The sequence below is a fragment of the Metopolophium dirhodum genome, chromosome 3 (assembly GCF_019925205.1).
Source record: "Metopolophium dirhodum isolate CAU chromosome 3, ASM1992520v1, whole genome shotgun sequence".
In the NCBI taxonomy this organism is placed as follows: domain Eukaryota; kingdom Metazoa; phylum Arthropoda; class Insecta; order Hemiptera; family Aphididae; genus Metopolophium; species Metopolophium dirhodum.
The window spans coordinates 8995106-9022883 of NC_083562.1; the positions used below are offsets into that span (position 1 = coordinate 8995106).

General features: G+C 27.0%; 4 protein-coding genes and 3 long non-coding RNA genes across 12 annotated transcripts; 4 read left to right on the forward strand and 3 right to left on the reverse strand.

The window, feature by feature from the left end:
• The first annotated feature begins 7278 nt into the window (after positions 1-7278).
• On the forward strand, positions 7279-8525 carry LOC132940448 (uncharacterized). The gene is made up of 3 exons (XR_009664087.1): positions 7279-7394; positions 7733-7898; positions 8302-8525. It is a non-coding gene; the product is annotated as an uncharacterized LOC132940448 (long non-coding RNA).
• A 1321-nt stretch (positions 8526-9846) lies between these two features.
• On the reverse strand, positions 9847-11323 carry LOC132941034 (uncharacterized). Its single transcript, XR_009664120.1, has 4 exons — positions 11185-11323; positions 10958-11131; positions 10114-10886; positions 9847-10049 (listed from the first exon to the last, which is right to left on the reverse strand). It is a non-coding gene; the product is annotated as an uncharacterized LOC132941034 (long non-coding RNA).
• On the forward strand, positions 10964-12121 carry LOC132941033 (uncharacterized). The gene is made up of 4 exons (XM_061008881.1): positions 10964-11105; positions 11168-11641; positions 11718-11822; positions 11911-12121. Exons 1-4 carry the CDS (start codon positions 11060-11062, stop codon positions 12093-12095), a joined length of 810 nt encoding a protein of 269 aa, XP_060864864.1. The 5' UTR covers positions 10964-11059; the 3' UTR covers positions 12096-12121.
• On the reverse strand, positions 11383-13214 carry LOC132941035 (uncharacterized). Of its 5 annotated transcripts, none has more exons than XR_009664123.1 (4): positions 12785-13214; positions 11905-12063; positions 11609-11837; positions 11383-11523 (listed from the first exon to the last, which is right to left on the reverse strand). It is a non-coding gene; the product is annotated as an uncharacterized LOC132941035 (long non-coding RNA). The 5 variants fall into 5 exon arrangements; XR_009664122.1 differs by having other exon boundaries at positions 12793-13212; XR_009664124.1 differs by lacking the exon at positions 12785-13214 and adding an exon at positions 12152-12438 and having other exon boundaries at positions 11905-12076.
• Positions 13215-13584: 370 nt separating this feature from the next.
• On the forward strand, positions 13585-16503 carry LOC132941280 (uncharacterized). Its single transcript, XM_061009270.1, has 3 exons — positions 13585-13827; positions 15251-15714; positions 15798-16503. The coding sequence occupies exons 2-3, from the start codon at positions 15254-15256 to the stop codon at positions 15913-15915; spliced, it is 579 nt and encodes a 192-aa protein (XP_060865253.1). The 5' UTR covers positions 13585-13827; positions 15251-15253; the 3' UTR covers positions 15916-16503.
• Positions 16504-16964: 461 nt separating this feature from the next.
• Positions 16965-20550, reverse strand: LOC132941278 (TGF-beta-activated kinase 1 and MAP3K7-binding protein 1-like). Of its 2 annotated transcripts, none has more exons than XM_061009269.1 (8): positions 20204-20550; positions 19887-20140; positions 19681-19813; positions 19365-19608; positions 19150-19309; positions 18994-19093; positions 18698-18902; positions 16965-18638 (listed from the first exon to the last, which is right to left on the reverse strand). In XM_061009269.1, exons 1-8 carry the CDS (start codon positions 20246-20248, stop codon positions 18469-18471), a joined length of 1311 nt encoding a protein of 436 aa, XP_060865252.1. In that variant the 5' UTR covers positions 20249-20550; the 3' UTR covers positions 16965-18468. The 2 variants fall into 2 exon arrangements, with proteins under 2 accessions (XP_060865252.1, XP_060865251.1); XM_061009268.1 differs by having other exon boundaries at positions 19887-20130; positions 20204-20549.
• A 4073-nt stretch (positions 20551-24623) lies between these two features.
• Positions 24624-27728, forward strand: LOC132940124 (uncharacterized). Its single transcript, XM_061007548.1, has 5 exons — positions 24624-24771; positions 24844-25033; positions 25120-25253; positions 25309-25703; positions 27500-27728. Exons 1-5 carry the CDS (start codon positions 24667-24669, stop codon positions 27597-27599), a joined length of 924 nt encoding a protein of 307 aa, XP_060863531.1. The 5' UTR covers positions 24624-24666; the 3' UTR covers positions 27600-27728.
• Positions 27729-27778: the final 50 nt, after the last annotated feature.

The following is a 27778-nucleotide window of genomic DNA, read 5'->3' on the forward strand; positions in this document are numbered from 1 at the left end:
TCAATTAAAAAAAAATAAAATTTGGAAGTGACTCTGCTGAACAGTAGGGTACAAGTGGGTGACTGTTATGGATAGTGTTACATTTGAATTCAATGATATAATATCATTGTATACGAAAAACGATTCCAAGTGGAGACGATTTGACAGCCTAGGATATTGTATACTATACTTATATTGATATTATTAAATATTATTAATATCGTAGCCGGTTTTTGGAGTTGTTGTTCATCAAGTGTACCTGCTTGTGACACAAACATATTATATTATTGCTGTATTTTATTAGCAATGGATTCAGTGGATGGTACATTAAGCTGTTGTGCAGCAGGCATTTTCATACACACTTCATCATTTGCTATGGGATTGCATATTACATCCATACTATTCATACTAACATCTTCATTATTCACCATTGAATTCATTCGAACGGCATGTATATGCTTACACATGTTGTTTTAATACAGTAGTTATAACATGTGCATGAAAACAAATGAACACAACATTTGCACACAATACAAATCACCTTACACGAGCATGGTTCATTTTGTTTGATTAAATAATCTAATTCTAATGAATTAGCTTGTATTTGTGGAGTAAACCAAACTTAGCAGAAATATTATATATGTCCTTCCTTGTTATTATATTTTTTTTTCGATATCATAATTAGTTTCATTGCGGAACTGATTAATTATGAGATTTGGCGGGATTCCACTTTCAATTTTACCTATAAATATAATAATATAATAAGTATAATTTAGTACTTTAATTAAATAATTTAATACAATACTTACAAGATTCACTTTAACTGAATTAATTGTAGTAATATCCTAATACATATATAAACAATTGTATAACATTATATATAACAAACATTAACAATATATTTAACTAAACCAATTCACATACTTAACTGTTTTTCCAAACCAATTCAATGTATCAAATATAAATATAAGTATACCAATTACCAGCAATTGTTTCTTGAACAACAGTCGGGATGGGAAGAAATCTTATTTTGTTTTGGTGCCCAAGATGAGTCTTACAATATGTTGCTTCAATATTAATCATTCCAACAACAGTTCTTATAAAAGAAGGGCAGCATTGATCTAAATCATTAAAAAAAATGAAAATTGTAAAATAATGTGTTGTATAAACTTACAACATTAGTTATTTTACCAATTTTACAAGATCCAGTTATCTTTAATGAACGTTCTCCTTTGCTTTTAGATTTAAATACTCCAGATCGATGGCAATAATACTTTGTTGTAACTGTTTTGTCCATGTTAGTTTTTGACCCTCTATGTTGGACATATAGCGTGTCGAAGTGGCTAATTCTTCCTTCTCTTTCCAATCATTAAACTCAACAGTAAAATTTAATGAAATATAGATATTTTATACAGTTTTGTACTGTCTTGTAAAGAATACATTTATTTTATATTTGAAATATATAACTTTGAATAATATTAGATATGAATTTTTTTAAATCCTTACCTTGAATACAACCAAATTTTAATTGAACTGTTTCCAGTTGTTCATTTGATGAAGACATTGTATAGTTGTAAATTCAATTAATTTAATAAAATAAAACAAAATTTTAAATTTTGAATATACCTATATAATATTTAAATAAAATAATTTAAATGTAATCAAACGATTATGTGATAAAGCAACTGTCATGATAGTGTGATACTGATAATAATAGTACTGATAAGAGGCGCTGTCTCTAGAATGGTGACGTATCACCTAGATCCCCGTCCTACTAGATCCCCATGGTTATCTAGATCCCCTGTGGTCAACTAGATCCCCTGTGGTCAACTAGATCCTCGTGGGTCAATTAGTTCCCCTGTCAACTAAATCCCCTTGGGCCATCTAGATCCATATATACGGTCTTTAAGATCACCAAATTTATATTTTCCCCTAAAGATCTATATGATCTCAAAATTAGTGATCTAATTGACCAACATAGGAACAGTTAATGATATAAATAGCATAATTAAAATTAATTACATTATATAGGTATTATAATTTATTTATTTATTATCCAATATCCATTAATTATACTTTAAACTAAAATTAATAATAATAATTTATATACAATTATGTAAAATAGCATTTTTTTGTTGATAAAATCAAAAATATTCTTTAATCAAATACCATTATAATAATATCTATTCATACGATTTACATAACAGATAGAAGGATAAAGGCCGTGGAGAGCTGGGCGCTCATACACTTGAAAAATCTTAAATTACGACGGTTTACATATTATATTACAAATATAGGAAGTTTGAATTTATATTTGACAGTATTTTATTATTCAATTCAATTCAATTCAATGAAGTAGGTTGATATTATTAAGTAGGTAGGTGTATTTGTGATTTTATTGTGGTTAAAGTACTTAATTTATTTTTCCATTGTCCATTAGGGATTAGTAAGTACCTACAGGCTACAACAGTTGGTTAAATTCATTTTTGGCAAAAATAATACATTTAATAAATGTCATTGTGTGTTGAAAATATAATAATACTAAAGGTATTCTAAAAATCGTTGAAGGTTGTAGCATACAGACCAAGTACAGGAAATAGGACTACCGACTAGTATTGCAGACATGCATTCACCTCGAGAAAGGTAAGGTAAATTACTTGAAGAATAGTTAAAAATTATTTTATTGATATTTTTAAATGCACTGAAGTAAAATTGAAATTTTAATATAGGAGTAGTTGCATTAGAGGATTTGTTGTATGTTGTCAGTAAAAGATATGAAGGTGATTATTTGGATTCTGTAGAAGTGACAGTCCCATCATCAATACCCGGGCCATTCTAGGAGCATCAATATGAATGCACCACGGGATTTTGCGGGAGTACTAGTAGCAGCCATTAATAGGCTACCTAATATTTAAAATGTGTTAGCCTACATGGTTCTTTTTTTTGTAGTTACAACAAGTGTATAGATATTTTGTACCATAATAAATTAATTGTGTTTCTATTAATTTTACAGTTATTGAATGTTTTATTAAAAGGTAATTGTACGATATAAGTTGACTAATAATAAAATAAACAAGGTTTAATATGTATTAAATAGTATATTTTTATGTAAAAAAGTGTAAAACAATATTATTATATAATTGCTTTTTTTTCTTTGTTTTCAAGATCCCAGTCACATGTTGGTACGATTTGACGAGCATCCATTTAATTTAATTATAGACATTTTATAATAGGTATCTAACAACTTACCTACGACTATTATCCAGAAAGATTTATTGTTTTTTATATTGTATAGGTAATTTATTATGTTTATTTTTAACGCATAATACTGTTATATTTAACAAGTATGTAAAAATTATTAAAATTCCCTATACTTAAGAATAAAGGAACGAAAAAAAATAAATATAATCGTTCATGTTTCACTAAAAAATGAGCGAAAGTCCAATATGTGCCTTCACACGAAAAAGTAACTACCTACGTTCCTGTTAAGTTACTAAAAATTGAATGAAATCACTGGAAATATATCATTTGAACGCTTGAGTACTGCTGCTAACCTATTATCTCCGCTCTACACTTTTATGGTAGGTCGGAATTTACTAATATAAAATAACAACTTATAAGAACAATTAATTTCTTTCACATTATTCTGGCGATCTGGTGTTATATATTAAAATATTATTTTAAGTACAATCCATTTTCAGAAAAGTTGCAATCACTTATTGGATTTTGGTAAATTACTATGCATACGGACATTTATAAACTTTATTATTTAACAGTTACTCACTTATCAGTTATCAGGTATTACTTATTACTTATTAGTTACAACTATTATTAGCTACGTATTAAATATTAATTATTATTTATTAATATCCACTTAATAACATAAAAACTTGAGTTTGGTCCCGATTTTGAGATTTTTCATGATAACTTTTATTGTATCAAAATATGATATCTGTAGCACAGAATAATTTATTTTATTATTATATCTGTTAATTGTTATAAGCATATTATAAATTATAATATATATCTATATGGTTATATTCGATAAACTAAATTGATAACTGTGTAATTAAAAAAAATAAAAATTGTGACGGTACAGAATATTTTGTTTGTATTATTTCAATGTATTCCCTAATTTAATCTATATAATACAGATAGGTATTAATATTATAGGCAAAAAGGTGGATAAGTGGATGTCGCTCTGCTGTACAGTAGGTTACAAGTGGGTCACTGTAATGGATGGTGTTAAATTTGAATTCAATGATATAATATCATTGTATAAGAAAAACAATTCTGAGCGAAAACGGTCAGTCAGCCTATGATATTACCAAGTATATATGATGATATTATTGTGAATAAAGTAATTTATATATAACCTATTTATGTGGAGCCTTGTTTTAAATTTTCAATCCTTAGCCATAAAAGTTAAACATTTTATACAATTTTAACTACAAAATAATTAATAAATTATAAATTTGATAAATGTTATCAACATTTGAACTTTAAATGCTTATAAAAAAGAATTGTGCCTATGTATTTTTAATATTTTTCAATTGCTATTAGAACGATGTATCAGGAGCCTTATATTAAATTTTCACGACTTTTTACCCAACATAAAATTTTATTGATATTTATAGAAAAAAAAACTAAAAAAATTTAAAACTGACAATGTCCGTAAACCGCTCAAAAAGAGTCAAAATATTTTCAAAATTTTATGGTGTATAGAAAATGCTAATATAAACATTCAGTGAAATTTTCAAGTATCTATAGTCATTCGTTTTTTAATTACAATAAAATAAGAAAATTGTTACATGAGAAATCGAGTGAATATCAAATGTTGTAAAAATATAAATTTCAGACACTCATAAAAATTTAATTTAAGTTTCTTGTAGACATTTTGTTTTTGATAAAGGTAGACAAACTTATGAGTAATCTTATATTACATTTTCAAATCTTAGATTTAAAAAGAAAAATTTGTATGAATTCTCAACTCAACATCATTTGCTAGTTTTCGTGATTTTTACGTATTTTGTCAAAATTTGAACTTTAAATGCTTATAAATAAAAACTGTAACTAAGGATTTTTAATTTTTTTCATCTGCCTTTGAAACAATAACCTAGGAGCCTTCTATTAAATTTTCAAGCTTTTTTACTCAACAGAGAAAATTTTGTTGATATTTATAGAAAAAAAACTAAGAAAATTGAAAACTGACAATGTCCGTAAACAGCTCAAAAAGTGTCAAAATATTTTCAAAATTGTATGGTGTATAAAAAATGCAATTATAAACATTCAGTCAAATTGCATGTCCCTACGGTCATTAGTTTTAGAGTTACACCAAAAACCAAAATCGATTTTCTGGAAAACAGATTTTGCGTAAAAATTCCCATTTTTCCTTAATTTTTCTTTTGTTTTTCACGTCGCTTTTGAAAACTACTGGGAACTTTTGACCCCCCAAAGTACCAACTAGATTCTCTTTCCTATCAGAAAAGTTATTGTTGAAGAAAATCCAAGCACTTTTACTGTCCTAAAAGGTGATGACAGACACAAAAATAAAAAAAAAAATAAAAAAAAAACACACATCATTGTAAAATCAATACATTCATCGCTTCGTTCAGAATCTAAAAATAATTTCAGGCCATGTATTAATGTAAATATTATGAAAAAAAATAAAAATGTTATAATCATTAGGTATAGGTACATAGGTAGCCAGGTAGGTACATTTTAAAATATTTTGATAGTTTTTTTAGCTATTTATAGGCATAAGAAAATTTCGATTTTTATTAATTTTTTAAAAAATTATTGTCGAAAAAAATTGCATGTTACGTCAAAAAACTTAAAAACCTAATACAAGGTTCCTCATGAGTTTTTAAAACCTACTGGAATTAAAATTGAAAGTTGAGCGTAATTCCAGAAATATTTTTTACGAGTCTCTGAAGTTTGACGAATGAGGATTAGTCAAGCGTAAAATAACAATTTTGATCTTTTGTTTTAATTCAAAATCGGATACATTTTTAGATACTGAGCGAAGCGATGAATGTATTGATCTTACAATGATGTGGGTTTTTTTTTTATTTTTTTGATTTTTGTGTCTGTCATCACCTTTTAGGACAGTAAAAGTGCTTGGATTTTCTTCAACAATAACTTTTCTGATAGGAAAGAGAATCTAGTTGGTACTTTGGGGGGTCAAAAGTTCCCAGTAGTTTTCAAAAGCGGCGTGAAAAACAAAAGAAAAATTAAGGAAAAATGGGAATTTTTACGCAAAATCTGTTTTCGAGAAAATCAATTTTGGTTTTTGGTGTAACTCTAAAACAAATGACCGTAGGGACATGACATTTTGACTGAATGTTTATAATTGCATTTTTTATACACCATACAATTTTGAAAATATTTTGACTTTTTTTGAGCTGTTAACGGACATTGTCAGTTTTCAATTTTTTTAGTTTTTTTTCTATAAATATCAATAAAATTTTATTTGTTGGGTAAAAAAGCGTGGAAATTTAAAACAAGGCTCCACGTAAATAGGTTATTTATAAATTACTTTATTCACAATAATATCATCAAATATACTTGGTAATATCATAAAATGTTTAACTTTTATGGCTAAGGATTGAAAATTTAAAACAATGCTCCACGTAAATAGGTTATATATAAATTACTTTATTCACAATAATATCATCAAATATACTTATTTCATAGGCTCCTAGTCATAGGCTGACTGACCGTTGTCGCTCAGAATCGTTTTTCTTATACAATGATATTATATCATTGAATTCAAATTTAACACCATCCATTACAGTGACCTACTTGTAACCTACTGTACAGCAGAGCGACATCCACTTACCCACCTTTTTTTATTATTAATCCTGCTATAAAATCCGATCCCTACTTATTACTTACACAGACATAAAAAAAAACTAAAAATACTCAGAATCTAAAATAATAACGGAGAAATGAACATTCTAGTTTCCCGGTAATCAGTAAATCTGAAGCTTTAAAATACTTATAAAGTTGTAATAGGTATCTTAATTCGTTAAATACTAAATGACTGAATGTCTTAGTAGTTAAATTTGTAGTAGTCAGTATTCAAGATAGGTACACATTTTTCTAGATTAATAATATTATTAAAATGTTGTTAGATTATTATAACCCTCACTATTCCATCGTTCGTCAATCATTACAGTTATGTATGTTACGAGTGATTGATGCCGTATAGTATGCGTTATTAGTGTTTATAATATTTTCAAAATAAATTATAAAACACGATAATTTAATTTAATAATGGAGAAAGTTATTCGTGAGATTGGTGGTTCCAGAGGCACAGGACTTAAATACAAAGACGACGATGGATATACTTACTGGAAAAATCGACAATGTCGAATGCACTTAACTATTCGTTGTGCATCCTGGAGAGCTGGGTAAATTTAATAATTTTAAACAATCACCTATATACATTAAATATAAAAAATTACCTACCTTCCTTTTCTTTACATTAAAATATTTAAAGATTTAGAAGTCATAAATTCGATTTAAGAATTTTTTTCTTTTCACTTCATTGTCATCCAGGCTACTGGTAGGTATAGATTTAAAATAATGAAATTTTGCTGACCATGGTTAGTACTGCAGGGATCTTGCTGTACAGTAGATTTTATTCTAAATGGTTGTGTTATTAAGTAATAGTGTATTATGTTATTTAGTAATTATTAGTAGAGGAACCTATATATGTTTATATTTTAAATATTATTTTCTTTTTTAGTTGTCGTGCAAAAGGCAAAGTTTTTAATAGCGACACTTCGAAAGTTTTGCTGCTGACAGGCCATGAAACTCATCCAGAAAACCAATTGGCATTAAATAGGTTCAAAAATATTTGTAATCAACGGGCACAGGCTGAACAAATATCACTTCGGGTCATTTATAACGAAGTAAGTTTTATATTTATTATAATTACAAACACCAATTATATAGCAAGGAAGTTAATTAGAAAGTATTATTATACGATACTTTTTTAGATTGTTTTCATACATAAGTGTTTTGTCCTGAAAATGTAGGTATAAAATGTAAATATTATGGCGTGATCTTTATTATGCATTAAAGATGATGTAAACGTATACTGTTCTCTCTGGCCCACGTGCAAAAATGCAAAATAGAGAAGATACGCATTCACGTAAAATAATTTTTTTTTTATGATTTTGAGTTATCTTGATAAAAATCACACATCGCAAAAATTATAGAGAATAAGTATATGACATAGATTTGTCTAAATATATTGTCTCAAAAATCAAAACAATTCAATAAATATAACCATTTAAATTTTATATTTTTCAGTAAAATAATAATGAAATATAAAACCGACATTATAATTTTTTTGTCACGTCTGCACCGAAAGTTTAGTTGTCGATGACGGTTGAAGCGGAAAGTGACCTTTTCCGTCCAGTGGGCAGTAAAGTGGAAATCTCAAAACGTGGTAATTTTAAGCGCAATTGGTAAACTCTCTAACCAGACACTGATCGATTAACGCAGAGGTTTGACAAAAAATAGTTAGTGTGGCTCGTGCGGAAAGGTAATTTTCAAAAAGCTCACTTTCCCCCCTTGTCAGTTGCCACACAATATTAAATATACTATAGTAATAATAGGTTATTCAAAAATCATAAAAAAATGGTTTTCCGTGACTTTTTATCTACGTTTGCACGTCAGTCTGAGAGAGAAAACATATATTGCGCTAACTGACATCCTATTGATAATTTGTGTTTATTTCATGCTCATGATTTATTTAACGATATATAGTATATAAATTATACCCTTTGCACAGTATCATTTCATCAAAAGAAATTATTTATTAATTCATCAATTATAAATTAAAATACATTTGGTACCTATTTATTGTTTTAAAATCTGAAATCAACTACATCCACCTAGCTCATGCGATAAGTACTTTCACCCCTATAATGCAATATACTGGCCTGATTTTTAATGTAATTTTTTTTCTGTATAACAGTATTTATAGTAGTTATTTTTGATTCTGGCTTCCTCGCCGGTCTATGAGCTTATTACCACTGGTCATTTTATAAGAATTTATACCATTTGTCTCAAATTTTTAAAAAGAGTTACCTAACTAAAACTTACATTTTTCTTTAGCTATCTAGCATAATTTAATTTAATTTAATTTTAAATTAAAAATAATTAATATATTATGTTTAATACAAATTACATTTTTTTTTTCGCATGCTTATATTATACAAACTTAGGTGGGTGCGTGGGGAGTTACCTAATGAAATGAAAAATGAAACCTTAAAAATTGCTCAATTTACTTATTATTCAACCATTTTCAATAGTTTTTGTTTGAAAAGATGAATCTTATATTTACCTACAAATAAAACTGCTAATTTAACACTAACAGTCATGTTTTTTTTATATAAAGTAAGTACTTATTATGGAACTTTTTTGAAAAAGTATAAAAATATTTGCTCATGTTATAATAGGTTCTTAATAAAAGGTAAACTAGTAACAATATTGAATAGAACCAAGAAGCTAAAACAACTAATTTTCTATTTTAATTTGAAAGCTAGTGTAAATTTAATATCTTTATAATTAATTAATATTTGTAACCAGTGAACACAGAATGATCAAATTTCTCTCATATACAATGAAGTATATAAATAATATTGTTACTAAATATTAAATCAAAAAGTAAAATGTAATTTATTGACTCATATTATGTATAAACATACCTATTAAGAGTTATACATCATTTCTATATACAAAATACTAATATATTTTTTTTTGGTAAATACATTTGTACATTAAATTTTCAAATTTGAATATGAAAATACATTTTAAGACATGCGGTATGGCAGATTTTGTAAATGTTCATGTCGGTTCATTTGTCTCACTGCATAGAACAATGCGTAGACATAGACGTCGAATTCATCCAGTCACTCCTCAGTCTATGACTGAATTCCACTTACAATTAACAGGAGAATATGCGCACTTGTCTATGATACAAAATGAACCAATATACTCTGGCATTGTTGGTGCAACTTTAGAAGAAGGAACCACTTTATTTTTCATTTTGCCTGGAATCAAAAAGTATACAACTATAAAATATAATAAACTTTATTTCAAATAAATAATAATTACAATAATATTATACAATTAATTTAGTTTACTTAGGACTGGTTCTACTTTTTTGTTGGATGGCACATTTTCTAGTTCACCAAGTTTTGGAAACGAATGCCACCAATTATACATCATAATGGGCATAACATTTAATACTGTAAGTTTTGTATGTAATTTGTAAATAAATAATAGTAAATTATAAAATAACTATTTTACTAATTAGATTATTTTAAGTTACTTTTTTTAAAAATCTATTTATTAAAATATTTTTTCAGGGATTTCCTACAGGTTTTGCATTGATGTCGAGGAAAACGGAAAGGGCATACACGGCGCTTTTCAATAAGATTTTAAACATAGTACCAGAGTGGCAACCTCAAACCATAATAGTTGATTTTGAAAGGGCAGCTATTGCTGCTATAAGAACAATGTTTCCAAATACCACTATTAGAGGCTGTTGGTTTCATTCCTCCCAAGCGGTATGGAGAAAAGTTGCAAATATAGGTAAGATTACTTTAAAATCGGAATTTGTAATTAATAATAAATTAAATATATAGTCAATTAATAACACTGGTTAATATTTAGGATTGATTGATATATGTAGTAACCATCGAGGAGCCTATGACACTGTGCATATGTTGATGGCATTGCCTTTGCTGCCGACAAATTGTATAGCTGAAGGTTTTGAAACTGTAAGGGCATACTATATTGAGAATGTGCAATCATTGATCAGCAATAATAATGATTATAATTTTACATTATTATTTGAATATTATAGATCAACTTGGCTTGCAGGTCTGTAAAATACAAAATAATAGTTTTAATATAATATTTTTTGTTCATACAACTAAACAAATTTATAACTAACCCTACACCATTGCCAATAGGAATAAATGCAGATATATTGTCGGTGAGTGACACGGTTTGGCGAACCAACAATGTGTTGGAAGTAAGTCACCGACATCTCCAGATGCACATGCAAAATCAGCACAATCCTGAGCCATGGGTATTCTTGAGTAATTATATTTTTATTTATTTAACACTAGAAAAGGAATATATAAGTATTTTATATTTACAGAGGGGCTGATTACTTACTCGAATGGTGTTTTGAACGATTATAATGAGGCTACTGATGGAGGACAAGTAAGAGAACCTCAACGACAAGTTTGGATAGAACAGCAAAGGAATTTAGATAGATCATTGAGGCTGTTTATAGAAGGATGCTACTCAATGTCAGAATTTTTAATATGTGCTAGGCATTCAACACCAAATTTTGGTGTAATACGGCCTCAACACCAAGCTATTGTAATACTTCCTGCTGCTGTCTTTCCACAAGCTCCACTAGCTTTATTACCACTCCCCGTTGATCAGCATCGGGAACTGCAACTTCCAGCTATTCCTGTACTCCCTGCTACTGCTTTACCACAGGCACCACTACAAGAAGCACCAGCTTTATTACCACTGCACGTTGATCAGCATCAGGAACTAATTCGAGATGAAATAATGAGAAGGATTTTACCACGTAGACCAGCAATGCCCGTTCCTCGAGATCGTATGATTTTTCATTATAATATTACTTATAAAGATTTCCAATAAAATATACTAATAAATAAATCGCTTGTCTTTAGTTTTTTATAATCTCGATGCTGATGCAGATTATTCAGATGAAGATGTGTCTAACGAACAGTCTGTGATACCATCAGTTATTTACATTGAACGTGTTGATTTGACAAGTAAGTAGTAATTGTCTGAAATTTGTTTCTAGCTAAAGTAATTGATTAAAAATAATGATGTTTTATTATTTTAAAATTGTACCAATAGTAGAGGAAACATGTTACATATGTTTGTACAGTCCACCAATAGTAGTAGCGTATCCATGCTTACACCAAGGCCTATGTGGAGCTTGTCATGATAGCTATTCAAGAATGCCTCCGAATGAGCACAGGCCATACTACCGCTGTCCACTTTGTAGAGCTGGAATAGAAATCTACTATATATTAACATGACAATTATAATTAATTATTTATCTTATCAATTAAATATCAACTAGCCATAAACCTACTTTAAATTTTTTATTTTTTAACAAATTAAACAAAATTAAACTAATTTTCTTGGTATGACACACATTTCAATTTAACTTGGGATTTGACTGTTTTTTGACTGTTTTGAGTAAGTTTAACACATTTTCTTGATAATATATCATATTCATACACAGATATATACTAATAGTATATAATATATATATCTGTATATTCATATAAGTAACATATTATAGGTATACTGCAAGTACCTACATTGAAATTAAAATTGTTACCAATTATGTGTTCATTATCAATTGTGATTAAATATAATTTACAAATACTTTACAAGTCTATAAGTATAACCATAGTATAACTACCATATTTATTTATAGAAAATACTACTCAGTCTATATATCTACTATACTGTATCACTGTTACTACTTCCTACAAGTTACAACAGTCCACTAGACAACCTATAATAATAATTAATAAGAAGTTTTTAGTTAAATTATAGTAATTATTAGGTATTAAAATTAAAATGTGAAACTTACTTTTGAAATGACTGAAATAAACGATTACAGTCTACAAGTCAACATTACAATATAATAGGTATTAATTAGCAGTAAATTTCCGTTATAGAAGGTTATGTTATAATTTACAATAGGCTTATTTACCTACTTACATGTCACATTGTCACCATTTTATTTCCTATGGACAGATGAGACCAGTATGTTGAAGGCTTGGAATAAGTTCACGTTCACACTCATTTTGTTAAAAAGGAACTACTTAAATCGTTTCTTCTTCCTCATTCCCAAATAAAGAACATTTTTTGTGCCTCAATCAATTAAAAATTGTATTAAAATAAAAAAAAAAATAATTAGGTTCTGTTTTATTATACAGCTACAGCATTACAGCCTATGAAAGTATGAACTAAATAAATTGAAATAAATTAGTGATAGGTTGTGCATAAGAGATAACGGTTGTTATTTGGAAGTTTAATTAAAACATTTTAATGAGTCAGTTGTGAGATAAATAACTTTTGATCATGATTTCGTGGCCCATAATTACTATACCTAGTCTTATGACTCTTGTTTCTTATGAATTATTCATGAGTTATGACTTATGAGTATTATATTAATGTAATGTAATACCTAATATGATTTATGATACATATTGAAATTAAATTAATCATTTGTTGAAGAAAAAACAATACGTTTGTCGTTTAGTATAAAATAAGTTTAATATAATTTATAATGTTATTTTAAATTACCGCCACAGAGGGGGTATCTAGTAGACCAAGGGAGATCTAAACGCTAAATGGGTAATTTAGATCCCCAACTAGGATGGTGTCAACTAGTTCCCTCTGGTCATTTAGATCCCCTGTCAATTAGATCCCGCTTTGTCATTTAGATCACGGGGATCTATTTGGATGGGGATCTAGGTGGCCGTTCACCCTCTAGAATAGATGCTCGTGTGACAAGTCGTGAATATTATCAGATTATAATTTATAGATACACAATATAGATAAACATTATAATAATTATCGTATTTTGTGTTTTCATAATTTACTTTAATATACTAATTTTACGTATCAAAAGGGCAAATTAGTAAGATATTTTAGATGTTTTAAATTTCTAAACAGTTGTACACAGTACGCGTTCTATTTCCATACTCTGTAGTTCCGAGTGGAAATTTCAGCTTAATAGAGCACAGAAAGGTAAATAAAAAATGGATATTATATATGAACGTTTAATATAATTGGTTAAGAGTTTATCTAACGTCAGCCGTCGATATTCTAGGTTGGCTTACAATTTTGCGAGTAAAATACGTCCATCGTTGTTACGTTACTTATTGTAATAGATACTCGTTATTGTATTGTCTTATATTTTATTTGAGTGTAGTGTGTACTGTACTACTGTTTCATGCAACATCATATGTTTACTAACCGTATTTTGAATATATTTGAATTCCTTTCGAAAATATCTTTTCTAGGTTATGTAGAAAAAGAATTTTTAATTTTTGTATTGTTTAATTAGTACCAAATTAATTTTCTTATTTTTTTTTCAAAATTCACTTTATCTTTAGTATTACTAAAATAAAAAAAAAACTTGCTTTCTACAAAACAGACAAAAGTCGGAGAAATTCTTATATTTTGTCGAAATTAAAATTGGACTTCTAGAAGTACCTATATTTTTTTTCCGCTTATTGGTCTAAATTCACGAAATAACGACCAACTTCCAACAGCCTTAAAATATTCTTGTATTCTTATTCATAAATTTTTTTAATAATATTCAAACAAAAATAAAATGTTTTGTTTACAACACCTATTGATATATTAATGAATACATTAACAGATTAACTTACAGCTCACAATAATATTAATACATTATTTATTGTTTTAAAGCTATTTTACTGTGCTATCAATTAACATACCCAATCAAACCAGACATGTACAAATTATTTTTATTAAATTAAAAAAAAATAGAATACTGTAGAATAATAAAATTAAAATTAAAACTGCTGTACATTTGATGTTATTTGGAGTTATACGGGATCTCCTTTAAAATGCTAATTTTTTTCACTTTTTTTAAATTAATAAAATTAATTTGTACATTTCTGGTTTGATTGTGTATGTTAGTTGATAAAACTATAAAATAGCTTTAAAATAAAAATAAATATTAGGGGTACAAGTTGAAAAGTTTTGAAGATATGTCTGCAAATGTGCGGTAGGTTTTGTTTTGTTTAAAAAAAAGTTGAATTGAACATAAGTAAAAAAATTAAGAAGTTAGACCCCCTTTAAAGAGGTTTTTTATAACTTAAGGTATACTATCATATGATGTCAATAGGTCGATTCTTCACTGTACACATTGTTTATTATTTATAAATTTACTTCCGTCTGATTTATATTTGAATAAAAGTAGGCACTTATAATATTCAGTAGGGTATCTAAGATTTTTGCAAGGGGGATTATACACAATTTTTAATAGACATTTAGTATACACATATTATTATATGCATATTGTATTGTATAAAAAATTTGGTCTTCGGGGGAGGGATATGACCATTTTATCCCCCCGTAGATATGCCACTAACCACTGTTTATATTATTTTATAACATGCATTTGTAAAAAAAAATTTAGATTATGGAAACTGAAAAAATTTCAATTTTGGAAAAATGTGTTGCTGCTTTAGAACTGAAAGTATACGGTATAAACAAAGAAGCGCAAGCTTCTCTGCCAAGTAGTAGCCTTCTTGAAGAAGTCAAACAAGTTGACAATAACATTGGTAATGCATGTATTGGTCATCCATATGCTACTACTTTACTCAGTCATGTAAAACTTTTGGACAAGTTGATGGATCCTTTCTATGAAGACTATCAACCAGAATTATCTAAACGAGAAGTTATACTTTCTGCTGAAGCTGAAATAATTGGATATGCTCAACAACTCCAACAGCTTAATGAAAAATGGCCAGCTCTAAATGATAAGTATTACAGTGAAATAGACAAACATACTGAAGAAATTGAAATATTAGTCGAGAACGAACGCAAACAACGTGAATTAATAAAAGAACAAACTGAACACATACACACATTATTATTCAGGTGAAATTAAAAATATTTATTATAAGTACATTAAAGTTTCTTCTAAATACAATTTTTTGTTTGTTTTTGTGTGATTATTATAGGTACGAACAGCTTATGTTAAAATTTTCAGTGGCGTTTGATACATTAGAAAAAGAAATTACTGTATTAGAGAACAAAACTTCAAAAAAACCTGAAGAAGATTATGATAATGATAAATAATTATAACAATAGTGTGAAATATGTACATTTAATTATAAATATTTTAACTTTAATATTTAACTATAATCACATATTTGTATAATATAATATTATATATTAATATAATATAACTTGTTAATAAATAACCTAAAACATTCATATAAAAATGTATTAAAATATTCATACATTGAATGCATTATTTTAAGCTAACAAGTTTGTCCTGCCTCATCTAGTGCTACCTGGTAATACCTTGGACTAATTATTGACCAACACCTTACATGTGACCTCTCATCAATAACAAATCACTGTGAATTCCAGAAGAATGACCTACTTTATACATGATAGAAACTCAAAGCTTAATATTTAGGCTTAAGGCAAACACATCTGGCCCATCAGGTATGCTGCTAAAGCATCAAACAGATATAAAATTCAAGCTTTTTAATCCATCACAATATGAATTATAATGGGAGCTAAGGAGAGCTAGCTCCTTCTGATAGCAGAAAACTTAAATTTTATTTTAAACAAGTGTATACATAGACATATATAAATTAAACTGTACACCAAATAATAAACTCAGAAGCAAAAAATACTACCATATACTGGCCCAAACCCCATACATTGAATTGCAAAGATGAAGTAGTTTTTAACATACTATGTACAGGTCACTCAAAGATGTCCCATGAACGTCTTATGTGCAGAGAAGAGCCTGTAATGTGCCAAACTTGCGAAGAACCTCTTACAGTCAAGCACCTCCTTGCCTACTGCCGTCTGTCAAAACCTTATAGATACCAGAAAAAGCAGGAAATGTCTGACAACTTCTTTGATGCCCTTAGCCCAATCCAAGACAAAATCATCACATTTCTATAACTTATTGATATGTACAACTTATTCTAAGGAAACCATTATTTATTTATATGTGACTAATATTTTATTTTTATTTTTTTTACAAGCTAATAACCTAGTAGTTGATGCTGTACCATAAATAATAATAAAAAAAAATTAAACTAAAAACTGTACTAGTTTAGTCGACATCCGCCACTCAGGTTTAGTTGATGCTAGCAATTTAAATATCTTGTGTTTCTGATGTTCTAATCATTATACTGTATTTATAGTTAAATGTTTATACCTACATTTAAAATAATAAGCTAAATACAAAAGTGCCTTAATACTTTAACAGTTTAATAAATTATGATATCCAGCAAAACAATTAAATTATTTGTATGCATTTGTTAACCTAATGGTCCATAGCTAAATTATAATAACCAAATTATTTAATTATTTAATATGTGGTTGAATATTACTGTATTGGGCATTCCATTCCAGAAAATTATAAACTATAATTTCCTACTAAAAGTGAATATATAAAAACGATTCTGAACATAGGTCTGTCAGCCTATAGTACCAATATTATATATTATATAATATGATAAAAATTATACCGGGTATAGAAAATTCTAAAATAAACATTTGGTGCAAATTTCAAGTGTACCTACAGTTAATCATTTTTTAATTAAAAAAAAAAATTGTTTGATGAGAATTTGTTAATTTAGGGATGAATATCCAATGTTAAGATCATTTGAATTTCAAACGCTCATAATTTTCAAATCTTCAATTTATAAAAAATATTTAATTAATTATAAATGTCCAACTCAAAATAATTTAAATATTTCCCAGATTTTGATAAATTTGATCAAAATTCTAACTTTAGATGCTCATAAAAAATTATTGTTATTTTTTAATACTTCTATTAATCTATTTGGTAGCTTTATTATGCACATAGTACCTATAAAGATAAGTGAAAAATAAAATAATTCACTTTTATATAGTTTACTTTAGTTTAGTTTCCTTTGAATTTTGATTTTTGTTTCTAGTGTAAATATAATTTTATATTTAAATTAAAGGTATATTTTTTGTTAAATGGGCCAATTATTTGTTTATGGCCGATAAAAATTTAAAATCTCGGTGGGCCTAAAAGCCTTAATCCGGCGCTGCATGTATGGGATACTGAGTAGTAAGTAAATAGTTATATTTTTCTTTTCTGAATAACTTTTGCAATTATAATATTAATAATATTATATTCTGTTTATATAATTTATAAATAATACTTGATATTTCCGATTATTATTTTTAACAAAATTAATTCTTATAAAAAAGAATATATTTTAAATCTTTGGTATTAGGAAAAAAGTTGACAATAAAACTAACAATAAATTTAATAATTTAATAAATAATATTTTCTGATATAATTAGAACATCAAAATACATGAGATATAAGTGGCAGGCATCAAGAGATTGTAGAGATTTTTTAGAGTATGAATTATCCTTAATAAACGTTAAAAAAATGTATAACATATAATAATGGAAAGTTAAATAAATATTTATTTTCAGCAATTGAATAAAAATATGTTTTTCTTTTAAGTTAATGCATATAAGTAAAAAAAAGTAAAAATTACATCAACCTAAATATTTTTTTTAATGAAACAGCATACAAAAATAAAATTTAACTATATGACAACAATTATCAAGTCACTATTTAGTAACTGAACTAAAAAATGAATCCAAATGATATTTTATCTATTCATAGAAAAAGTTGATATTTGAAGGAAGCTTGCCTTGTGCTTTAGCTTTATCGACATTTGTGTTAAATTCACTGAAATCAACATACGGCAGTATAGCTTTGATTGAACCGCTAGATGGGTCGGTTGAAGTTGATGTTGTAGTTTCAGTCAAGTTTATAGCTGTATCTGAAGAAAAAAACATTTTTAATAAAAAAAATTAAATAGTTCATACAGTTAATGTTAACCTTGATCATATGAGCCATTCCAACTATGTTGTTGTTCGGTGATTGCATTAGGCATTGCAAAATTGAAATTGCGTATCATTAACATAATATTTGGACGAGTAGCTCCAGTAGCATTATCTTGTGCTTCATAAGTATCATGATATATTCTAGCTATATGATCTACAACAGCTTGAGCAACACCAGTTAATGTAGACTGCACTCTTAACTTAAGAAATAAAATACAATTTAAGTAAATATAATTTAATATTCATACAATAATTATAATATTGGATGTAGCATCACATTAATGTTTTTACTTGTTCAACTACTAATAGCGCTAACTCCTTGTTCACTTGATTAGTTCCTGTGGCTTGTTCTAAAGTTTTCAGTAGACCTGGAGAAGCAATCATCATAAATCTGTAAATTTTATGTTTATTAATTTTGTCATTTTTAAAACAACAAAAATATTTTACCTGTACGATGAATCAATAGATATACCCCCAACAATATGAGGTTCAGCTATAATTGGTTCAGTTAAAGCTGCACTAAGTTCGTCATAGTCTTTATAGGCACCTTTTATCATGTAATTACATAAACATCTTGTTGATGATTGATTTCCAATCATTCTATTACCTAAACAGTTTTATAAATTTGAGCATATTGTTAGATATAATTTTGATGATCCAACCATTGATCTTTCCATCAGCAATTTTGAGTCCAAGATTTGTCAGCCTCATCACTTCATCTAAATTTGTTAAGTTATGGTCAACTGTAGGCTGTATCACTCTCAATACATCGTCTTTATCAGTTTTACATAACAATACACGACTTTCTCCAACATTTGCTACATACAAACGATTATTTTTAAGTATTGCTATAGATGCCCCAGTACCACACGATAATTCTTCTTCAAGTTCCTTTAATTTTTCTATCTAAAAAAAATTTATTTAATACTTGAAACTTTTACAATGAGTAATATTGAATATTATCAAGATAAAATTTACAATTTGAGGATATTGTTGGTAAGCATCATAATGTGATATCCCTTCAGGAAGTTGAAGTAGTAGACTTGCTCTTTGAAGTAATTTATTATCAATGGTTTCAAGATAAGTTCCCTCAACCGAAAGAAAACTTTGTCTATGATTTCATAATTTATTCTTAAAAAGTATATAAAATTTATATTAATATTAAATTAATGTTTATTTCTTACTGAATTATTTCTTTAGCAGTTTGGTCCATTTCAGTTGTAGGTAACTGGCCTAACAAAATTTCTGCAGCAATACGATCACGAGCAAACCGAGCCGTTTCTGCCCCATTGTGCCCATTAAAAAGTCCATACAACCATACAACACCTGCATCATCATAACAACATCGAAGACTGATGTCTTCAGATTCCAATTCCTCTCGGCGTTGACCTAATTCATCATATCTTTGACGAGTTAGGTATCCTACACCTAAAATATACTTGTATGATAATAATGATATAGGGTGTTTTTGAAAATAATATTGTATTCATTTTGTACATACCTGATACTTTACAAACTGGTAAATCATCGGTCCAACTACGATCATAATTAAATATAAGTTTATTGTATTCTGGACCACCTTCGAGTATAGTGGGCATTTTTTAAATAAAAACTATTAATCCACAAATATTTAAGATACTACTACCAAGTAAAATATTGAAAATTATAAATAACTCGAAAAGTTCAAACTAAATATGTAGGTATTCATAATTAATAACGAGGATTACATTAGCAATAATCCAAAAGCAATCAATAATTAATTGAATACTTGAATACATAGGTAAGTATTTATAATAGTTTTATGAAATATCAAATATATATGAATCACGAAGATAATATTTATTATTTTATACTTATGCTTTATCAATTATTATCGCTTTTAAGACTCTGATTACAGAATGAGAACTACACTTAGATCATATACAATTGTATATGATCTAAGGAACTACAGATAATATTATTATAACTTCAACAGTGTTTAGGAATAGCATGGTTAAGAAACGTGGATACTCTACTCAAAGCATATGAGTCAAAGACAATATTATAACATAGAACATAAATTATAATGATGTCTATGCACATTTAGATATAATAAATGTATAAGCATGGGTAAATCTGTGGTATAAGCATGGCGTAGATATGATGATATAGAATAAGATACAATAGTCTGTACCCTGTGATTTTTATTGTAAATAATATAAATACCACAGGGCACAGACATATAGTATATTTATTATATACATTATATATATTATTTATATATTTCATCTATTCTGTGGTAAATCTTAGTCCGTGGTAAATACTAAATAGTCGTTATCATTTCAAAAATAAAAACCTATTCTCCTAAGTCAAAATTCTTTTTTGTCAATTGATTATCATTTATAAATTAAATTGTATTGTAAGACATATTATATAATATATATTATAGTATTATAACACAGGTATTATGAATACAGATATATGCGATATTTATCGAACATTATGTTTAAAAAACAAAATATGTGCCAACGAATTTATTGTATCCTGTTTATACAATGCAAGGTAAAAAAAAAAAAAAAAAAAAAATAGTTAATTGAATTAATTTTAATTTCAGTGTTTCTGGTGAATTAAATTTAAAAAGTACTACATTAACAGAAAATTCTTGTTCGTTGATAGCCGAAACTATAAAATGTGAACCCACTATACTAATGTTCAATTTATCTGATTGTCTACTACCAGCTGGTGGCTTAAAGATTTTTTTAGATTTGGTGAATAAATTAACAAATTTAGAGAAATTAAATTTAAAAGGAAATCAAATTGGGAACAAGTTAACAGTTTATATTTCTAAAATATTATTAAATAATACTAATATTACAGAGTATGTTAATTGTTTATTTTTCATTTTATTAACTTGATTTATTATAAATATAGAAATGGCATTGTTTATAAATATTTTTAGACTACAATTGGATTGGAATAACATTGGTGATTCAGAAGATGCATTTTCCCAATTATGTCATAGTTTAATGTCAAATACAGTTTTAAATACTTTAAATTTAGCAAATAATAACCTGTGTCAAAAATGTGGTTTTCATTTAGCTAAAATGTTAACCATAAATAAATGCTTAAAGATTATCGGTAAATATTATGAACACATTTCTCGAATAAACATACTTACATACATAATATACAATAGGTATAAGTACCATATACATAATATTATCTTTTGGCCTTTGGCATATATTAACATTTTTCAAAACTTTTGGAAAACTGGTTGGAATTTAAATTATATGCTACAAAAATATTTGCTGTATTTTATCAATATTATATTCATTTTTTTTGTATTAATATACAGCAAAAAATCCTGTTTTTATAATATTTTCATTTTTATTCTTTTATCTGACTTTAAAATTGTTTAAACCAGGTAAATTACACAGTATAGTTACTCCCATTTTGGCCCCATGTAAATATGGCACTGAACCTATTTTTTTAAGTTTTTAATTTTAATTCAAGATGCATTCATTTCAGACTTAAGTTGGAATTGTATAGGTGAAACTGGAGCAGCATTATTATTGAAATCTTTAAAAAACAATGAGATTCTTATAGAACTAAATATTCAAGGAAATTCTGTGTCTGTGGAAATGTCTACAATGATAGGTATGTCAAAAATAATAGTAATGAGTAATGACTATAATATAATAATATTTAATTCACAATATATTGGTAGTTTTACCTTAAGCTTTGAACCATAGGTGCAAATAGGGGGGGGGGCAAGCCCTCCCCTAAAAATGTCCATAGCCCCCCAAACATTTCCTACATTTGAGCCTATGCTTAAAATAGCTATTGATAAAATAAAAGAATAGCTTTTTAAAATCCTACTAAAAAAATTGCCATCAATAAATTGTGCCTATTTAATATTAACCTTTATGACACTTAAGTAGCTATCATAGCCCATAGACAGTGGCGTAGCCAAAGGGGGGTCAATGGTGCATGCCCCCATCTCATTGACCGTATTATTTTGAGCGATGGTCGTTTAGGCACATTGCACATGGACCTATTAAGTATTAAAGCCAACACGTTTGGGTATAAATAGACACAACGTTTGAACACATAAAATAAAAGGTATTTTATAATTTTACCTGGCTAATCAGTCTAATTAGAGAACTTTTGGGTAAACATAATACATACCTATACAATTTTAGACAATATATCTTTATTATACCGGTATCAATATAATAGGTATATGACTACAGATTTCTTTATTCATTCAATCACTCAGACTCAGTATCTCAGTTTGATTCGTTTATCGATTTTCCTAACTCAACAATAAGAATCATGAATGTGAATATCACTGAAGTTTTTGAAACCCGTCATGGTAAAAAGTGCATTATAATTGGTAATTTTAAATTTAGTGAATTTAGAATAAACAAATACAAGCGCAACAGTATTTTGCTGTATCAATTAAACGTAACTGTAACATAAAATGAATACATTTAAATAAAAAATTAATAAATTTAAACTGGACAATAATATTAGGAAATATTTATGACATCGCAGTCCACGTTGTTGGAAAAAAAATAAAATTTTATAATAAATAAGATAGCAGTAAATAAAATCAAATACAATTTTTAAATTAAGTAGATTAAGTATTTTTGTAATGACCCAATGATTTAATATAATATTATGTAATACAAAAAATATTTTTAAATTAGTTACAAAAAAACTTGGGATACAATTATGAGCCAACCTCCCCGTGGTGTCTCCTGGGTAACACTAATAGACTCTAAAAAATAAAATAGAAAAAATGTGTACCTAAAAGTATTGGTGCTCAACAAATGTTGTATTATTTTAAAAATATGATGTACCCAAGTGTCTGAAAAAATGTATACCTAAACGTGTTACCTACTTGAGTTCCCAATCGTTCTCCCAATTTCAATGTAAAAATATATTTTTGTACGTGTTTCAGCGTTTATTTTACAAATAATCAGTAGGTATACAACTGTTCAAAAATTGCTATAGAGGTGCTATTTTTAATTGGTTTTACATTGCCAATATTTATGTTATAATTTTAATTTTAATTTTTTTTACGTTTATCAGGTAATAGAACGGTTGTTGATTTTTTTTTGCTTTGCCCCCCCCCCTTTTCAAAATAACTGAAACAGTGCCCCAGGACTCCACAATATTAAGTGTATATTTAGAGTTTTCACAAAGATAATATTTGTTAGGGGAACTAGTTTTACTGCCCCTGGGCCGTTTCCCATCTAGCTATGCCACTGTTAGAATCTTAAATATTTATGATCTGGAAGCTCTGTTTTACTCATATTATGTATTTTTATTGTGTAGGTACCAATATAGCTAGGTATATAGGTACATATTGTTATGTTTTAATGCATTTTGAAAACTTGTAGTACTCGCATAATAATTATGAAAACGATTACCTATAATATATTATTATTTATTATATGTGTACCTACTACTAATATTATATTTATATATGATTCATATTTTCTTTTTAATACTTTATTTTTTTGTGCATCAGTTATATACTTATATATTATAATAATTAATCTGTAAACTTAATTATTATGATTATTATAATTTTTATTTAATATTTATAGCCAAAGAACTAAAACAGAATGAATCAATTAATGAAACTAACCAAAATGAAGTTCAGTTCAAGAGTTTAAGTCTCCTTAAACATGTAGAATCAGTTGATAAAAATTATCAAACACAATTGAACATTATTAACAATCAATATCAAAACAGTATCGAGTAAAATTACCAATTATTTACACAACTACTTAAAATTAAAATTAGCATACCTAACTCATTATAGCAATGTAAAATATTCATAGTGAATTACAATCAAAACTACAACTTCTTCAATCAGAAAATCAAGAACAAAAACAAGAACTTGAAGAATTAAAAAACAATAGTTTAAAAGAACAAGAAAATTATACACTAATTTTAAACCAAGTTAAAAAGATGAAATCTGAGGCGTCTTTTAATAAACAAAGTTTAAACTCACTTATAAAAGAAATAAGCAATGAAGTTTCAAATTCTGATATGGAAAACATGAATTCTTTGGAGGTTTTTAGATTTTAGATATCACTAAAAAAATTAATAATAATTAATGCATATTATATTTCTTTTTTTATTCAGGACTTAGAAAAAATTGTTTATATTATAAAAAAAATTAAAAATAAATATGCCATTAAAATTTTACATAAAAAAAAACAATGTCATCGATTATTAGAAGCATTCCCAAAATTGACAAATGAACTAAATATATTAAAAGGAAAATGGGAAAATTTGAAATATTCAACGGAACTAAATATAAAAGACTATTTTGGTTACAAATTACAATTATTACTTACTTAAAAACATTATAAATTATAACTATTAACTAGGTACTATTTAATTTTTTTTTGCTTATAGATGAATTAATAGATACTAAAAAGTTACTTCTTACAAATATATTTCATCTAAAAATATCAAATAAAATTAGTCATGAATTAAATATGAACAATATAATTGCACAACAAGAAGAAATAAATATTTCTGATAAACAGGTTGTATATATTTGTAATTATTTATCTTAAACTTAATTTAACTGATTTATTCCAGACAAAAATGTTAGTTTTATTAAACACTAAGATACAGACTTTACACAAAGACAAGACAGATTTAGAAATTAAATTAGCAGTAGAAGAAACACATTCTGTAGAAGCTACTCAGAAAGTGAGAGTACTTCAAAATGATTTAATATTTGCTAAAAATGAATTGATAAAGTTAAACGAAACACATCTATACAATATAGCAGCTCAAACAACAAACACACAACTAAATGCTGATAAATTAACCAAAGAAATTGATACTTTGAAAAATAATCTTGTTGAAAAAGATAACCAGTTACAACTCTGTAAAATAGAAATAGATGAAATTAATATCAATCATAAAACTGAATTATTAAATCTTGAGAAAAATTATCAATTAGAATATCAAAAATTTGAAGAAAAAAGGTACCTAGTTAATTAGTTATAACTAGTATTATACTTACTTTAATTCTATTCAAAGATCATTTTACAAAAATACATACTAAAATAAATTAAAGAACACTAACTAACAGTGTTGGTCAAAAAACTATAATCATCAAATAGTAAATGATTAAAGTTTAAAAATATTTAATTTATAGTCCATAATAAATGTCTTAAACAAAAATGGTGGCTAAGTGGGTCCGCTCTTCTATACATTGGGTATTGTATGGCCGTGTAGTGAAATGTGTTAAATTTGAATTTTTCAATGATATATAATAAAATCACCTGTAACATACGATTCTGAACAAAGATAGAGACTGTCAGATAGACCGTATCGAGAGGTACAACGACGCTTTCAAATGAATTTTTTTTCGGCAAAAATTAATTTAACTCATAACTCATGTAAAATTCTTTTATCACAACAATATCATAAAATATACCTAGTAATATTATAGTCTGACAGCCCGTCTTTGCTCAGTATCGTTTTTCGTATAGGTAGGTACATGGTTTTACATCATTGAATTCAAATTTAACACATCCATTACAGCGACTCTATAGACCAGTGGCTCACAGTCGCGAGTAAAATTTATAATTTATATAATAATCACGAACTACAATTGTTTGGACACGGACTGGAATCTGCGGATTAAAACGTTGTTCGTCTGTATATACCTCGTTAGATAATTAAAGCTAACAGTTATAAATTTAAATAAACTAAATTTGAAAAGATTATATACATTTATATTTTAAAAAAAGTAAGGGATAGGTATTGAAATTGTGGTCAATGAAAAATTTATATTTATTTTTTTGAGACTTGACATCAAAACAGTCTCCGACCCTGCTCTACCATTGTTCCATTGTTCAGTAGAGCGTTACCCACTAACCCTTTTTTTTCTGACGCTTTTGAAAACTTCTGAATTTTTATTTACACCCTAAAGTACCAACTAGATCCACTTTCCTACCAGAAAAATCTTGTTTCAAACAGACCAATTTTAACATTTATTAATTATAGTTTTTTTTATAGTTATTTTAAGTTTAAATTTAGACGAAATTAGATATTTAAACGAAGATTGACGATTTTAGTTTTGTGTTGTAATTTAAAAATATTATTCGGTGGTACTTGAAACTTATAAAGTATATTATTATATACAAATATAATAATATAAAAATAATATAAATTCAACTTACCGGCTACCGTAGGTATTAATAATCCTACATATACCTATATAGGTTAGGATGGTTAGGTTATATATAACCTATATACAACAATATGCCTATGTATAATATAAAATATCCTTGGATGACAAACAGTCTTTGCTCAGAATCGTTTTTCGTATAGGTATACAATGATATATTATAACATTGAGCTCAAATTTAACACCATCCATTACAGTGATCCAAATTGTAACATATAATCTAATGTACAGCAGAGCAACACTTCACCGCTTTTTTTTTTAGTTACACAAAAATCAAAATTAATTTTTTCAATAACAGTTTTTGTATAAAAATCATTCGTTTTCCTTATTTTTTTTTTGATTTCCGACGCTTTTGGAATTCGCTCGAACCTCCTCCCCCACCCCTGCAAAATTAAAAATACATAAAAACATGGAAAGATTTTTGCAATAGATTTTACAAGCCCCCTCAATAGCAAAAATTAATATTTTTAACCTTTTTTTTTTGTGAAAATATATTAGGCCATTCTATCAAATATAAAATTATAAGACCTAACGGCTAACATTATATTTTAAAATTAGTTTTTTAAAAAATAATGTTTGTTATAGGAAAGAAGATCAAAAACAAATTGAAGAAATGTATTTAATGTTTAAAAAACATTTTGCTAAATTGAAAAAAGATGACTCTGAAAACATGAGCACTGATTAGTATATCAAAATCGAAATAGTATAACAAGAGGTATCTATAATAATTAAAAGGAAAATGTATTCTAAATATCTTTATATATTATTTATTTTCATGATCTTTTATACAAACATATTATAATATTGTTTTCATTTGTTTTCTCTGTAAAAATAAATAAGCAAGAAAATTTAAAGTCTAAATTG